This window comes from Lepisma saccharinum, chromosome 3, assembly GCF_977018435.1.
Source record: "Lepisma saccharinum chromosome 3, izLepSacc3.1, whole genome shotgun sequence".
Lineage (NCBI taxonomy): Eukaryota > Metazoa > Arthropoda > Insecta > Zygentoma > Lepismatidae > Lepisma > Lepisma saccharinum.
Window position 1 is genome coordinate 119,513,201 of NC_139231.1, and position 17,325 is coordinate 119,530,525.

General features: G+C 37.1%; 1 protein-coding gene across 2 annotated transcripts; it reads left to right on the forward strand.

Moving 5' to 3' along the window:
- The first annotated feature begins 1,097 nt into the window (after positions 1-1,097).
- LOC145985367 (beta-1,4-glucuronyltransferase 1-like) lies at positions 1,098-16,547 on the forward strand. Of its 2 annotated transcripts, none has more exons than XM_083119313.1 (4): positions 1,098-1,257; positions 5,825-7,035; positions 11,972-12,097; positions 13,320-16,547. In XM_083119313.1, the coding sequence occupies exons 2-4, from the start codon at positions 5,944-5,946 to the stop codon at positions 13,530-13,532; spliced, it is 1,431 nt and encodes a 476-aa protein (XP_082975439.1). In that variant the 5' UTR covers positions 1,098-1,257; positions 5,825-5,943; the 3' UTR covers positions 13,533-16,547. The 2 variants fall into 2 exon arrangements, with proteins under 2 accessions (XP_082975439.1, XP_082975440.1); XM_083119314.1 differs by lacking the exon at positions 1,098-1,257 and adding an exon at positions 2,488-2,599.
- Positions 16,548-17,325: the final 778 nt, after the last annotated feature.

Below are 17,325 nucleotides of genomic sequence, written 5' to 3' on the forward strand. Positions count from 1 at the left end.
GAATTAGAGACGTTTGGTGGTTACCGAAATTTTAATCAGGAACTTATTATTTTCTTCTGTAAAAATGAAGATATCTGTCCGGGGAATATCAGATTAGATGAGTACCAAAAAAATATAATCCCAAGTTGAAAAATGTTCCGCTATGCATATAAGGTAAGTACAAATGTAAATAATTCGGAAATAAACGAGTTAAGTATGTTTTCACTATATCCTAACTGGTACCCACACAAACACACACAACCTTGTCAATTATTTCACTGCATTGCACTGACACGGGATAAGTGTTACTGTACGTACCTGTCCAATTCCTTCGGAAAATTAAGAAACGAAACTCGTAAGTTTCGCCATTCTATGGTTTCGCTGACTTCTCCCACAAACCAAACACGGTCGACGTTCACTGTTGTTCTTTCGAGGCATATTTAATTCTTCCTTTGGAGCTAAGAGAAGAATCAGCACAACACGCCTTACAGAATAACCAGTGTTAAAAAGTGCAGCCAACTAGACGGGGCTTCAGAGTAAACAGTAAAGCCGGGGTTTCATGACTCGCGCGGGCTGTAATGCCGTTCATATTGGTGCAATGCAAAATGATCCTAAGTCGAGTGTTACCCTGACTTGTGGATTTTCAAACTCGCGAGTTTGTTCAATGTTCGTGCAAACGGGTATAATGTCCGTAAATTGATTACGTCATGGTTTAACCTGGTGAAAGCTTTGGTGCACCGCAGTGAAATACGGAAAAGCAAAGCGTGCATCAGTTGTGTACCAACGCGTCCACCAGTGGGTTCTGGAAAGCGTGGTGTCTGCTGCTAGCAAAAATTGTAGGGCAAGTGGAGGGGGAAATCGATTTCGACGTTTCCCGTCCCTCCAAACCTTCTATACTCGTTGTGATGGAGTGTCATTGGATAGTGTTTACAGCGCAAAGGTACAATCACCTTGGATGTAAAATGAAGGAATGTTACGAATTCAGCAATAAAAAACGGCACCTGTTAATAGTTTAAGTCATTTAATTATTCCGTACATTTCACCTCCTTTTTTCTTTTCTTGGAAGTCGAACATAACGCTGTATACAATAAAAGTTAATGCACTATTGAACAGTTTATTTATGTCTGGAACCTATGACGGAAACGGGACCGAATTCCATCTGAATAATTGAAGACTATGAAACCATCCGTGATGAAATATTGATACAACGTAATCTAAATTTTACTTCTAAGATACTTGGAGTAAACGATGATGTTCTGTTTCGTGCCTCCATAAATTGTAAGTTTGCTGTACGTACCATATATGAAAACCGAGATTTAGAACAATATGAGTCAAAGTTTTAGCATTTTTGTCTAACTTTTATATTGATAAAGAGAGTATTTTGAACTTTTAGTCAAAGCAGCACCAGGAAAACTTGCACTCACATCTGCATTATCATTACCTGTGGATTACACAGAAACCTAGGAACGTGAAAACCAAAAAGCGACTGGGTGTTGGGGCAGGAATATAATTTGGGTTCAAGTTCCGAATGTTTAATTCAAAATTAACCATGATATACCCGGATTTGGTAAACAGGATTTTTTTTACATGCTTCTATTTTCATTTATGTCTTAACACATACTTTAGACTATAAGTGTACTTACTACGTCTTGTCTGGAGAACATTTTTCCCCTTCCATACATTCCTATATGATTTTTTGTTTGTGAGCTGCGATTCTTTGGTAACACTTTACTATACCTGAGACAGATTTCTTCTAATTTACAGGAAAACGTACTTACGCAAATCATTTTCTGTAGCGTTGTTGATGTTCGGGAATGTAGTTTTGATCCATTTTAATGCGAATGCATGTGGTTTTCTACGAAAATCTATTTCCGACGCGCTATTGCTGTTGCTGCCATTTGCTTTCTGCACGAGAGCACAATACGCTCTCGTATTGTCCGTATATGCTAAATTCAACGAAAGGAGTGCTAATGGAACCAAACCTAACAGGCCTAACCTAACCTAGTAGGCATACCTCGTCCCCGTTATGGTTTGTGGGGCTATCGTGAATTTTTGGGCTAACGTCAATGTTTTTTCTGGCTCAAGGAACGATCAACGGTAAGCTATCGCCATGTTGTGTGTGGAAATAAACAAGAACAGTAAGTACTCGTAAATGTAAGAAATATACATTACTTTCCTAACAAATTCAATTATTTCACCTAAATAAGTGTTCCTGAATGCAGAATAGGACGTTAGCAATGTAAAAAAGTGCGAAAGAAATGATTCCCAGGTGTCTCAGGTATAGTAAAGTAGTACCGATTCTTTTACTCTTGTCCTGGATACGAACTGCTGATGTCATCTATTTCACGTGAATGTAGGTGCGAAGTGGTATGACCGCTAAATACTTTCCTTGTTTAGGTTTAGGGCTCCAAATGTTTATAAAACATCCATAAATGCTTTGTTCTTAGGTTAGGTTTATGGCTCTTAACATTTTAATAATGTCCCTAAATGCTTCCAACACCTGATGACAAAACATCTAGCCTCGAAAACAAACCCTCTTGAAGCCTAGTATCCAATAAAACTCTGACTTAGACAACTGGAAACCGGGAACGGCTGCTCGCTGCAAGTCACTGACACTAGTGTAAGCTACTTTTCAACTCATAATTTCTCTGGTAAATACTACTTAGTGAAGCTTCTTTCTGTGCTTATCAGTTTCTCCAAACTTTGAACTTACTTCCACAATAGTTTTCAGTATTACAAAGAACTTCCTAATACTTCTGCAAAACTTGTGAAAAATCATTAAACATTCGGAACTGTTACCATAATTAGAGTTGGAAGTGGCTGGAAAGATTGGGAAATTTCATAAGTCAATGAATCCACTTTAGCACATATTGGTATCCATCATTATTGTTTTGAAGCAAGTCTTCTTTCTTTCTCTAATGCAAAATACACTCTTTTTCTGATTGTTGAATACAGTTTGCACCATGTAATTCGTAGCTAATCATCTTATGAAAATGGATTTAATTTGTAGGTCATTATTACAGCCTTAATATGGTAACAGTTCGGTATATCTGAGACACATTTCTTCATTTTCACAGAAGAAACTACTTACGAAAATGAGTTTCTCTAAGGTTTCCAACGTTTGTTGAGGTATTTTCTTTCATGTGGAATCTATTTGACCGGAAAGAGAAATATCTCCAGTGGCGAAGCTCCTATGAGGCTTTTGAGGCTTAGCCTACCCAAAAAATGTTGAAATTGAAATGTTCTTGTACCCTGTAACCATCATAGTTCGTTAAAACGAATTAAACTATGTAATCCGAACGTTTGGTTCCGCCGATCCTTCCAGATATCTCGTCAGTCAATCGAGAAAGAGGAGAGCGTGTTCGGTCCGAACTGTGAGGCTTTTGACAAAAAGCCTCGCGTTAAAAGGCAGCTACAGCGTGAGCTCTGCGTAGGTGGAAGGGGAGTGTAAGGGGAGGGGACTGCGATTCGTTGGGTGAAAGCAGCTAGCCTCAGAACCAACCTTTTGTGCTTCTAGTCTTGTTGTGTAAAGTGCGTCGTTCACGCGCTGCATTGTTGAATGTTAATTTACTTCAAGTGCATGCGTGCATGTGTTTATGTGTGTGTCACATAGTGTATTTATGTTATAATAATATAATACTGTGAAATTATGTGTTGAAAACTCGAAGAGGATTTGCAGTGAAATAAATGTAAATGAACAAGACTTCGTGGCTCTCAGATGCTTAACCTACGAAATCTTGGACACACTGACTGTACAAATAGAAATACGTTTTGGAGATCTTGAAAAGATAAAATTTGTTGAATTGCTAGACCAAAATAGCTTGGGGGGATATAAACTACATTTTCCTGTGATGAAATTAAATAACCTTCTGTCCACATATCTATTTTTCAACAAAGAACGATTAGAAAATGATTGAAAGAATATCTATGCTGATGAAGAAAAGCATTTGCCTCCTGCAGACCTTCTAAAATTCATAGTTAGCAATGATCTTTCAAACAATCTACAAAGAAGTAACACAACTTAGGAAGTTGGTCTTGACATTTCCTGTTACAACAGCTTCCTCCGAAAGAAGTATGAGCACCCTCAAGAGAGTACAAAATTATCTCCGTAATTCAATGAAAAATGAAAGATTAAGTTCTCTCAGTCTCAGTACAAAAACCATTGAAAAAAAAAAAAAAAACTGGTTAAAGAATTTTCTATTGATCAAGGCTTCAAGGAAAGAGTAATGGGTACTTTTTCGACCAACAAGAATCGATGCATGGACCTACTGTATAAAAAAAAATAAGCAGATTTTTCAGCCTACCCAGTATTTATGCCTTAGCTTCACCACTGAATATCTCACTGACGTACAATTACCATTGCTTTCATTTGCTTCTCGTACGTGAACCAGATGTGATGACGTAACCCCCTGTTAGTGTTTCCAACACCCCCTTTTTTTAACTATGCTTGCCTAACTTAACCTTATCGGAAATGTTTTGTGGGGCTATCCGTCAGCTACCCATGCATAATGTACAATTTGCACACGTGACAAACACGATAGTAGGTATTTTTCGGTGAAGAAGGTTGGAAACACTACATACCCACAGCAGCAGTCAACCTATGCCTGCCATATTGTGTGTTAGGGAAGCGAAAAAAGGAATAACAAAAACTACTCTCTATGTGAAAAATTGTGTTTGTTTTTGTGTAAAAAGCATAATGGCACCTTGAACTATATTCCGCAATACACAATTGGTAAGTACGAACCATGCGAAACACAAAATATCCGATTTTAATGTGTCTCCGTTATAACGAACTGGTACCCTTAATATTACCCTAAGTTCCAATTTTGTTCCCATGGTCAGATTCGTAGGCTTTCAATACAGAAGTTCATTTCATTAAATTCTACAAATGTATAAAAAATGACACTTGATTATTAGTGCGTAGAATGTTTAAAAAGCTGGAAAGAATGACATTTCAACTGAAAGGTGTGCATTTGTACTTTTTTATTTAGGATTTCGTACAGACAGATTCAGGGTGCAGGGGAAGATGCCTGCCCCCACATCCCTTGATGACTAGAGAACTTGTAAAATATCTTCAACAAACATCACCCCCTTGATGTTAGCTTTAACATACAGAGTAGGTGGCAAGTGGGAAAAAGTTCATTCTCCTGTGGCTTGAGAGGAAGACCATTTAATCACTGCTCATTTGTGTTTGTCTTCTTGCTTCCTGTCCGTCTAAGTGTGTTTGAATGGTCGCCCCACAGTCTCGATACCAAAGGTTTCAGGTTTGAGTCCTAGCCTGGGTATGACTGTTGTATGTATGTATGTCTCCTCATCATCAGTGAAAAAAGGTCAGAAAATGGATGCAAAGCAAGAAACTTCAAATAATTCTCCTCTTTTATTTTATTGGGCTAGGCTTTTAGAGTGCACGATGAAGCTTGTTGCACCATGGAATTTAGTTTAGATATTACAAAATTCCTCTTTCCAATTAGCCAAAAGTTGCATAAAAGTTAAGTAAAATAAAACAAATCAATTAAGCAAATTTAGTTTCAGAGTGACGATTTGATTAAAATTGGAAAGACTTTCTGTAGAAAATGGAAAATTTTCCATATTTCAAATACTTGAGACTACTACTTCCAAACAGAAATTCTTCTATAAAATGGCTGGAAAATGAACCACAGGTGGAGGCTCTGAACAGTATAAATTATACAGTTTGTGGAACAAGTAATTTGATATATTTACTGTTGTTAGATGCAGTTGTGCAGTTGACAGTCATATTGGCTTATTGTCAATAAATCTAGTTGCAGTACGATAGGAAAACTTTTCAATGCATTTTAACAATTTGTGTTCTTTCTTAACACTGCAGGTGGACTCTGAAGATCCTCAACACTTGAAGATAAGTGCATTTCAAGGAGGTACCTGACACATGTGTTCCAATGAGCACCATGAAAGTGTGCAATTTTTCTTTCTCTGAAAAAAGAGAGAATGACGTATCGGCACATGAAATTTATATTAAGACGTTTAGCAAGAACAAAATGGTTTAAAATTTTTCTTCTAATTCTCTGTTTGTTTCTTGTATCTGAATTAGTTTTATTAAAGTACAAAGTAGAAGATAGTCCTTATGACATATATACCCATGGATTCTCACATGCTGTAAATGATGTAGTTAGGGAAAACGGTGGTCCCTTTTCACCTACAAAAGACAATAATACAGATTTCTTAAGCCAACTTAAGTTTTTACTTAATGTTTCAAGTGCCTGCAATGTTAATTTTAAGAACTTGACATTCCACAAAACACGTGATAAAAATTGGATTTGGAATAACTACAAGGTGGCACACAGTCCTCAATTAGGCAAAGAAGGACCATACCGGGTTGTGCATAACTTTATCGAAGGAAAATGGAATGGTAGTAGAGATGCCATTACGTATTCAACACACGCAACACCAGAATATCTGTATCACATTGTAGCCCTTGCTCAGAGATGGGATGGTCCATTGAGTGTTTCCATATACGTCCCTGGTACAGATATTGTACTTGCAATAGCCATCATTCTGCACATGTGTCGCTGTTTCAAGAACATGAACAAAGTTTCTTTTCACCTAATATTTTCCGTTACTCATCCCCCAGAAATTGACTGGCCTTTTCTGTCTGATTTTCTATTGCCTCAGGTTTGTTCGTATAATATACCAAAAGTCAGAACATATCGCACAAGAAACAATCTCACGTATCCTGTGAATGTTGCAAGAAATGTTGCTCGTGTTGGTGCAAGAACTACCTACGTTATGGTGTCAGATGTGGAACTTCTACCTAGCAAGAATTTGGTTCCTGACTTCATACATATGATGTCACATGTTAAAAAAAGCAAGAAGAACATGAGGAATTTGAAAATTGTATTCGTGGTGCCAATATTTGAAGTAGAGAAAGGTGAACATTTTCCAGCTGATAAAGAATCTCTAGTAGATTTGTACAAAAAAGAACGTGCAGTGTACTTTCATCGATGGGTGTGTATGCATTGTCAAAAGTTTCCGGGATTGGTAAGATGGATCCAGAAAAAGGGAATCAAAGGTGTACTTCAGGTAAGAAATTGTGTTTTTGTCTATTTCTTTTGTATGCATCACATATCAGGGTATATCATGTGAAAGGTATAAGTGCGAGTTTGATGTGTGTATGTGTCTTTGTGTACTTGCTGTTCATGGAAACTTGGGCACAGGTTCATTTAAAAAATGCACAACTATTTTTCATTTCTTTTTCAAAACCAAAGGTAAGTTGGAAAGGTGAACGATCCTTTGAAAATGGAAAAAAAAAAAATGGTTTTGGCCATGCTTCTAGCGACTCAAAAACAGTGGTATAGGCTAGTATCGGTGCAAAAATATCAACTGATACTTACTAATACCGATACATCAGTATTGACTCAGCCCTAATCATATATGCTCTTGAAGCCATGTTTACACATATTTGTTCCTTGTTGAGTTTTAAGTCCACTTTATGCACAGACAGGCCAATTGAGACTGGACATATAGTTTAAAGTGGGATTCAAACCACTAACTGCCTCCACTTGCTATCGAACCTGGAACACATGCATTTGTAATAGGTCATATAGTGGCAAACACTATCTTAAAAAATCATGGAATTTTTGTCACCCCACATGACTTGCTTGTACATACTTGAACCTGGATTTTTTGACATTTATGTATACATGAACAAGATTGATAACTTGCAAACCTTTGTTTAATTTTTATGAGGAATGCTCTTGCATGTTGTGGATTTGCGTGTCATGAATCCCATTGGAAAGGCTATCACATGCTTTTCTACTTTCATGATGTTTTTCGATGCTTTTCTACTTTCATGATGTTTTTCGATGGTGCAGTTTTATACTCTTTTACATACATGAAATTATAAATACGACTAATTTGACAATCCATTTCAGATAATTTCCATCTGAGAAATATGGCATCACTAGAAGACTTAAATTTATAAGCAAAGATAATGGGACAGTACTACCGGGTGATTCGTTTGGGATGTCATAAAAGTAAAGTGTTATACGCACAAGGTTAATCTACATATCTCTGAACAGTTTGCCATACTCTAAGCAGTAAGGTCGTAAGTTTCGAGTGAGCGGAGATTTGCAGACTTCCAACCACGTGGTGGCTAGAGACCTGCACAAGACCCAGAAAAAACCCGTCTGCGAGGAGGTGCACATACAATAATATGCAACACGCATGTCAAGCCCAGGTGTTCAACATCACGAATGCGGGCTTTACGTCACAGCTGTGCACAGGTCTCGATGCCTGCCAGGCTTTTTCTTTACCTGGGTCCTGAGAAGACCTGTGAGACTCGATGTAGTTCTTGCAGGTAGATGCGAGGACTACTGTCAGTGTTGCCAACGGCCATTGTATTTCACTACGCATGGAAATATTTGAATTTCTGCTTGAGGTTGTCCTAAGATTTTGTAACTTCCCAATTCATTTCATTGTACTGTCAAGCCAACTATCACATATTTATCAAATTTGTTTCAAAGGTCTTGAAATAGGTTTGTGTGTCTTGTTCATTTTATGTCACTTTTCTGGTCTTGAAATCGTAAATCTTCTCACGGTTTCATTTTTACGTTGTTTGTTTGTTGAAATGTGTAAATAGCATTGCCTGTTATTTGCACCAGTATGAAGATACAAGCTAACAATTATATTTTGCATTGTATTAGTATCAATGCGGTCTGTAGAACTAGATAACTAACAACAACATGAGCGAAAGACGATTTGTTGAAAGAGATGACAATATTCAAAAACCTTTTATAATGCAAATTCTGATTTCGGGCCTCCCCCATGGCGCAGTGGTAGCGTCATTGCCTTGTAATCAAGGGGTCCCGGGTTCGATACCCGGTGGAGGTACAAGTGGTTCGGATCCCACTTTAACCTGTAGGTCCAGTCCCGATTAGCCTTACTGTGCACAAAGTGGACTTAAAACAGCAACTCAAACCAAGTGCAAATTCTGATTTCATGTTCCATTTTATGGACCAGCGTGCCTTAGTGTTCAGGGGGGGATCTTGAGCAACTAATTCGGATATTGAATTGGGAAAATCTGTTTAATTGATTGATTCATTATTTGGTCACTTTATGCACAATAAGGCTAATTGGGACTGGACCTACAGTTTAAAGTGGGATCCGAACCACCATATTCCTCGACTGGGTATCGAACCCCCTTGATTACAAGGTGACAACGCCAACACTGTGCCATAAGGGAGCGCTCCCCCAAAAATGTTTAATGTAGAAAAACCACCAGTCACACACAGTTCCAAAATATTTACGAAGGCACTTTTTGCGAAACTTGGTTGGTACTCCTTTACAGGTGTCAGCAGTGGCGGCAATTAGGAGTGGGGCCAAGAGGGGGTAGTTGCCCCCTACTTTTTGCCACTTTTGCACCATGCTAACCTTATGTACCAAGGGAAATTAAACTGTCCTTGCCCCCCCCCCCCCCCAACTCTTGAACCTTGGCCCCATAGTTTTGGAACCCAATTGCCGCCACTGGGTGTGGGTGATACAAATGTTTTCTACCAAGGAAAAAATGTCTGCAATTTCAAATTGATAAAAACGTGATGAACATTTTAAGTGCTCCTTGACCAGTTTAGAATCTAAAAGTTGTCACTGGTGACTGCGTGACTCACGTATCTGGAGACTGTGCAAAACCGGAATGAGGGTTTGCTGAAGATAAGCGAGCATCGACTTGCAACGCCTTCCAGGTACCCATGTGCTTTCGATGCTTGATGGGTCTCAAAACTCAGGTCTACAGTTTTACTCGCCCGCTCGCCAGACAGGCAGGCCTAGTAAGCAAATTTGCCCGATCTGCAGCTCTGTGGTGGTGGCGCTAGCGTGCGTGCATGAGAGAGAAGATGGTGGTCACGCCACAACAGTGTGCTGAGTGCATCGTATGGTATGCAAAATTGGGATACTGGACACCATTATCTTTCAACAGGATGGTGCTCCGCCACATTGGGCTCTCATAGTGCGGGATCATCTTAAAAAGATATTCAATGATTGCTGGTGTGGCCGTGGTGGACCCTGCCTGCGAATAGCCCGGACTTAACGCCTCCAACTTTTTTGTGTGGGGGTACGTCAATTCATTGGTGTATGCACAAAAACCACAGACTGAAGCCGACTTGCGATTGCAGATTAGAGCAGCTTTCCAACAGATCACTCCAGAAATGCTGCATGCCACGTGACACAACATGTCTGCGCGGTATGAACTGTGCAGTGTCCCGCAATGGCGTACCTGTTGAGTGCTGATGTGCTGGGATACAAAAACCGTGACTCTCCTACGCATGTATGTACCATCAACAGGTAATAAATTTGAATGGTTTTGGTATATAACACTTTACTTTTATGACATCTCAAACAGATCACCCAGTATAATGATTGCAACGTAACACTTAACTCAGGAATTGAAATTAAGTCACAAAATATGATTAAAACTTTGTTTGTTGCCTATTTTTATGTATAAAATTTCCAGTTGTAGTAATTACAGGGAAGGGAGCATAGGCATGGAATTTCAAATATCCAGGTTTGATTCCTGGTTGTGCCACCATTTTTACATAAAGTTATAATTGGATATAATAGTAGGCAAATTGTGCACTACCATGTTCATTCATTCTGTTTTTCCTCAATGAACAGTTCAAGAATTGAAACAAAAGCCACGAATAAGCAGAGGTCAACCTCTACTCCAGCACAGATACAATTTCATTTCCTGAAAACACATGGAATGAAGAAGACAGAAGAAAATTAGTGATGGACAATTTGCCTACTGTTATCTTTGCAGCTGATCGTACATTACAGTATTTTATGAAGTAGGTAGTTTAGATGGCAGAGATGGTATGCTATATTAGTATTTTTAGAGATTGTAATGTATCTATGTTCAGATACACGTGAAATGATGAATAATGCATACATTCATTGAAGTTCACATAGGGCCATTCCATGTCAAATCAATGCTGCGATGCCAAGGGTCCCGGGTTCGAATCCCGCTCGGGCTTGGTTGTTTGTGATAGTCCATTCATCAATTTCATCATTCATCCCCATCTTCGCAAATAGCCAAGAGGCACAAAACGTGAAGTAAAATAAACTAAATCAAGCCTCAGGTTGAACCTCGCCCACGCAAATAAAGAATTTGAATTTGAAAAAGTCAAATGAACAAAATTTGGCATGCTAAAAGAGCCACCTAAGGTAGGAAAATATGCGAAGTTGCAGATCCATATATTTTGTATTTCCGAAATTACAGCATTGCAAACTGTGCGATTTTGAATATTCTGTCCAACATTGCAATATTTCGGCAACGAGGGCACCTATAGAAGTGATTCTGGCGGCATTAGAAAGGTTTTGAAGAGCTCTTTCACACGCAATATACCATGCCTGTGTCAGGGTAAAACAACAATTGAAGGTGGTGTAAAGAAAACTTTTGTAGCCATTTTCTCAAAAATAGGTCTTTTAATTTTTTTCAAAAAATTATATGTCACACATATACTATTACTCAATAACTGTACAAAATTTAGAAATGGGATGCCAATGGGATCCGGAGTTACGTTACATTTAGGTTAGGGTAGGGTGGAGTAGGTTAGGTAATACATTATATCAGATTTTGATAGACAAGTTCCTAATATTCAAAAGTAAAAGTCTAACATAAATTAAATTCAATATTGTTTGAATTAACGTACACAAATATAATGTGTAAATCCCAAGTTAATATAAATACACGTTGATTCAAAAGTCCGATCCCATAGGCAACTCCGTTATTAGTGCAGTATTATTCCAGTATGCAAAATTTCAAATGAATCAAAAAATGTAAGGTTGAGGACCTTGTTGATTTCACATGAAATGACCCCATAATGAAAACAGACAAGCCATCCTTATTCTGACTAATGCTGATGGAGTTGAGTAGAGTTAGTCCAAATGATGTATGAAATTGTGATTAGAATTAATGGTTCTAAAAATATATAGCATTTATTTTTTTCCCAACTTGTTTTTTCAGCCATTTGTTGCTGTGAAGAGGGAATATCCCTACCACCGATGGGAACCTATTTTCATTGGAACCAACAAAGAACCTCTTTACAGTGAGCTTCTGTCGTGGGAAGGATTGCAAGACAAAATGACACAAGTAAGTTTCACTTTTAAAATCAACTTCCCTTGGTGCATGACAAATTTCCTTATATCTGTCTAGCCATGAGTTAGTAGTAACTTCTGACTAAAATGGATGAAATAGGTAGACCTATGCAAACATTCCAGGTATAGGTTGCTAAGTAGGCAAGATTCAAGATGATACTGAGCTTCACAAGTCCGTTCTGAACCTAAGAGAGGATTTCGTTCAGTTTAGGAAAATGACAATTGACTCCATTACAGCCCTGTAACGTGGCCTGGAGGCCATGGATAAGCAGATACGGATGAACAGTATTGACATCAGTGGCCTTACACAGTACTCCAGGAGAAACTACATTGTGCCCCGAATCCCCCCACAAAGACGTAGACTGCATCATTCTCCAGGCATTTCACAATGAGCTTTAACTGCAACACATCATACTCATGCACATTGACAATTGCTACAGGTTTTGTCCTCCCAAAAGACCTGCTGACATTGTGAAGTCAGGTAAATGTCATATTACAGTGATATTTGTACTGGAGAAACAAAGTGTAGAAGCTGATGTATTACTATCTGTTGGATTTTGTTTACCAATACTTTTCCGACATTTTTGTCTTTCGTGCAAAAATGCCACGCGACACTTTCATGGAGTCTAATTATCCTGGAAACTATGCAAAATTTGAAGTTTCCATTTATTTTGCACCATTAGTGTGTGGAAAAGCTGTATTTTGTAATTATGTAAGAGGTGTTTTGATATTCTGATGTAGTTCTTGAATATTTTGAAACAAATCTCTGATACCAATAATATTAACATTTTGAATGACTTTTAATTAAAAATATTTTTCAAGTATCTGTATCCTTGAGAACCAGTTTAAAACAGATTTAAGAGAACAAACTTTATTTATGAAAATATCTGAAGTAGAACACCTCATGTGCCTTTGTCAATAAACGTGTAATCGATTCATCACCCCCTCCATCACAAATTCCTGTTTATCTCAGGAGCTGAGTTGAGTTGGTGTTTTAAGTCCACTTTATGCACAGTAAGGCTAATCGGGACTGGACTTACAGTTTTAAGTGGGATCCGAACCACTTGTGCCTCCATCAGGTATTGAACCCGAGACCCCTTGATTACAAGGCTACGGCGCTACCGCTGCGCCATCAGGGAGGCCCACTTTTTATCTTAGGACTTTGTTTCTATTGCTGTTAATGTGTTGCCTATTAATAGAATTTGATTTTATTTCAGGTGTACGAGATGTGTTTGTTGAATTATAAATTCATCATCTTGGATAGAGCATTCCTTGTTCACACCCCAGGGATGAAGCACCGTTCAGATCGGATGAGAGGGAAGAGTCCATGGCGTGTGCAACAAGAACGTTCCAACATGAAGCTTTACAATCATATCATTGCAGAGATGGTGAAAAAGCATGGCGAGAACAAAAACTGCCATTCACGTTAGATAAAACTATTCTAAAATATTTATTGCTTCCTGAACATATTTTTGATATACATTCTTTATGCATGTTATGGTATTATGTGCTGATCCATTATGCAAGAGATAATATTGTGATATATTTTTAACTTTTATACATATACTTTCCAGTCATTATTGTACAAGTATTGTTGTTCTGACCAATGTTTCTGTTGTGCTTGAAGTAGATGAATGAAATATTTTTTCAAAGCTGCTGTAGCAAATGATTGTAGCCATACTTCAAGATAAGAATTATTTGTAAGGTGGCCTTTAGTTTGCTTATATGTGATTTTTAAAAAGGTAAAATTATGTGATGTCCTTTTAGCATTTAACATTCAAAAGGTAGTAGTGTGTATAGCATATGTAACAAAAGCCATGTGTAAAAGTTCACGTATTTGGCAAAAGTAGGACATGTGTTGTTTTTGATACTACTCCACCATAAGAATACTTTTTTTTAGTGTAATAATTAGGACTGAACTGGTGCAAATTCAAGCCAACAATGATTTTAGTGTTGATACTGCTCCACCAATAGTGAAGGAAATTGAAACAATTTGAGGTAATTCAGAAGAGTTATAAATTTTCAAGTGTAGTTTTTAGTTGGAAGTATGCCATGCCAGTCTATCTGTTCTTTTTCAAAATATGCATTAATTCATATGAGAATTATGTAATAGAAAAAAAAACATTTCTCCCCACAATGATGTTGCCCATCATTTGTTCTACATGATTTGTAGGATATTTAGACACTGTGAAAGTGTTGTGCAGCATTTTCACGGACTCCATGAGATTATCAGCTGATATTGATGATTAAATTTGAATGGTACTTTCTGACACCAATACATTGGCTCAGTCCTAATAATGATTTATAGATATACTTTTACAAGAATTGTCAATATTAGGTTTACTCTCTAATTTTTATTGTATTATTTATTTTTATTATTTATGTTGTGCTTTTAAAAGAATTGTCAGTATTAGATTCTCTATTTTTTACAATATTATTTATTTTTATCATTTATGTTATCAATTTTTATGTTATCTTGAATGAATAAATCTGGACATAACATGATGTGAAGACTATGTTAGTTAACATCATGCAAAACCTATCATGACAATGTTACGATATTTGGAGGATAATGGAATGTTAAATGTCACACTAAAGATTGGTCAAAATGCCTGAATGTTAATGGAGAATAAGAATCAACACTCATGCTCAAGTAATTAAGGTTAATGTTCTTCACTAACCATTTTCCTGTGGGACTGCAAAGAAATTGGCCAATTAAGTGAGCCACACTGAACAAAACTTATAATGGAGGGGAACAAAATGCTATTTGCTCCAGTACCCTGCTCAAAATGATATCAAGAAAAAATGTTTGATGGTGCACAGGAGCTCAGGAAAATGTTCAGTAATCTGTATTACTTTTGACACATGTGTTGTCATAGTCCGCACAAAAACATAAGCTGCTATTGGAGAATAGAGACCAATTTCGCACCAATGTGAAGGTGGTAAAGGACATAACTGCAACATGTCCTCAGGATGTCAGTGTGTGTATAAAGTGTTGGATATTCTCAGTCTATAGGTATTCATGGAGCAGAGCAGCTCAAGGAAGGCTTTTACCACCATCCATAAGCTAAAATCCTTGAATAAGGGTTCTTCAGTTACTGGGAGAGACACTCACTGCACACTGGTTTGGACCCCACTTTAAACTCCGGTTTGATTCCCTGTGGAGGCACATAATGGTTCGGATCCCACTTTAAACTGTTGGTTGAGTCCCGATTAGCCTATCTGTGCAGAAAGTGGATTTCAAATAACAACTCAATTTCATCCACTTTAAACTGTAGGTCAGGTTCTGCCACCTCGGTGGCCAATCACGTTGAGTGATGAACCCTCAATCTTGCCACTGAAGGTTCTGTGTTTGAGCCTGGGTTCAGGCCTTTCTCTACAAATGTCTCCATCAATTTCATCTAGTTATTATTCGTCGCCTCTGGTCATTGTCACATTTAACCAAGAGAGGCACTAAATAACACTTAAAAATACAAAATACTGATAATCTATCTGAGCATAAAGTGGACTTAAAATAAACTTTTTACTGTCAATTAGTCAGTTGCTGAATGACCTTGCAAGAATAATAATAAATAAATAAGTAAGTAAATAAAATAAATCTTCATCTGAAAAATCACATTCAAGAATATTAGCTGCAATCCACTTTTGTGTTCTACATTTTCCTTTGGTTCACAATTAACCTTAATTTTTGAGTGCAAGCTTACATGTAAAAAGAGGCACCATATAGCTGATCTGATACCGATCTATCAATGATGTGTTAACGTTGCAAAATATTGTTCTGGTACTCGACCGTGCCTTTCTGGCATCTGTAGTATCTCTAAGGAAGGCAAGAGTGTCAAAAACTGACTTCCTATCTTAAATTATAGTTCAATATTTTGAATGTCACATTGAAATCTACTGGCATTTTTAAAACAAAACTTCGGTACAGTCATATGGTAAATTTGCAGTGCAGTGTTAATACAACTGCCCTTAATGTTTTTTTAACTTCCATTTTATCCTTGACAATGCTGATGAAATGTCAAGAATTTTTATTTTTAACTGTGCTGTGTTTCCTTTGGCTTCCTTGTATCTGGCAAGCAAGATGAACATAATTTTTCTTGTATGTACGCATTGCTTGCATTGTAGAATTATTTCTCTTGTAGTCTACGGTTATTACAAGCATGAAAACACAGTTTTTTGTTGTGACATTTCAGAACACACACTCCCTTCATCAGACATTTATTTTTAGTTTGATTAAAGATACAGTTATAATAATTACAACAATGTAACATTGACAACATCCATTGTATAACTCAGTAGCGTGTCTGAGTTCAAGATCCGGGCTATCTCACCATACTGTAGTGTTAGATTGGGGAAAAAATGTGCTGAAAGAGGGAAGGTTCTTCCTTCTTTAATGTTTTTGTTTTCAAAATTGAAACCAGCAATCAATTTAAGACTAGGTGTGAAGCAGATGTGCTGTTATAATAGTTTTAATTTTAATAGTTATATTTTCTGAAGGCAAATTTACATTTTTAATTATGGTTCATTTTACTTGTTTACGCGTTGAAAGTAAGTAGAAAATTTTTCACATTTCAAAGAACTTACACCTAAAATGTGAACTTACAGATTTTACTTGTTTTAACCTTCATCTAAAATTCACTGGTCTTCGCAGATAGCCTCGAATATACGCTCCTGGTATAACTGATTCTGTTTTGTTAAAAACTTTTAACCATTGTTATAACTGTATAAATGTCTGATGAAGGGAGCGTGTGTTCTCCTGAAATGTCACAACAAAAAACTAAGTTTTTATGCTTGTAATAACTGTAGACTACAAGAGAAATAAGATCAACATGTAGTATTAATATTAACATTTTTAAAATTCTGTAATGTAAGTTGCCAGTGATCAAGAATTTGTATGGGTGGAGTTATGATCGTCAAAGCTGTGGAAGTGTGGAAATAAATTGTGTATCATTACCTAAAATAAAATTCCATGTCAGTTCAAAGAAATTTTCTCAAATGATCAATTGGTGAGCTTTGAACAATATGCATTAAGAATCTAATAAATTTTGTGGTAAGTCTTGAGAAAATGTAGGAGTAATTTAAGCAAGTTACTTCACAATATATTTGTGAAGACTAATCATACACCAAGTACAGTGTAGTTTTCGAGCCAACATGGGGCTCAATCACAAAGTGAATAAGATTTTTTTTTTTTTTAATCTAGTCAATATTATTTTATAGTTGCTC

Excerpts from the sequence above, each read along its gene's own strand:
- LOC145985367 (XM_083119313.1), top strand. The coding sequence starts at position 5,944 with ATGACGTATCGGCACATGAAATTTATATTAAGACGTTTAGCAAGAACA. Across the intron at positions 7,036-11,971 it reads GAATCAAAGGTGTACTTCAG|CCATTTGTTGCTGTGAAGAG; the intron begins GTAAGAAATTGT and ends TTGTTTTTTCAG. Across the intron at positions 12,098-13,319 it reads TGCAAGACAAAATGACACAA|GTGTACGAGATGTGTTTGTT; the intron begins GTAAGTTTCACT and ends ATTTTATTTCAG.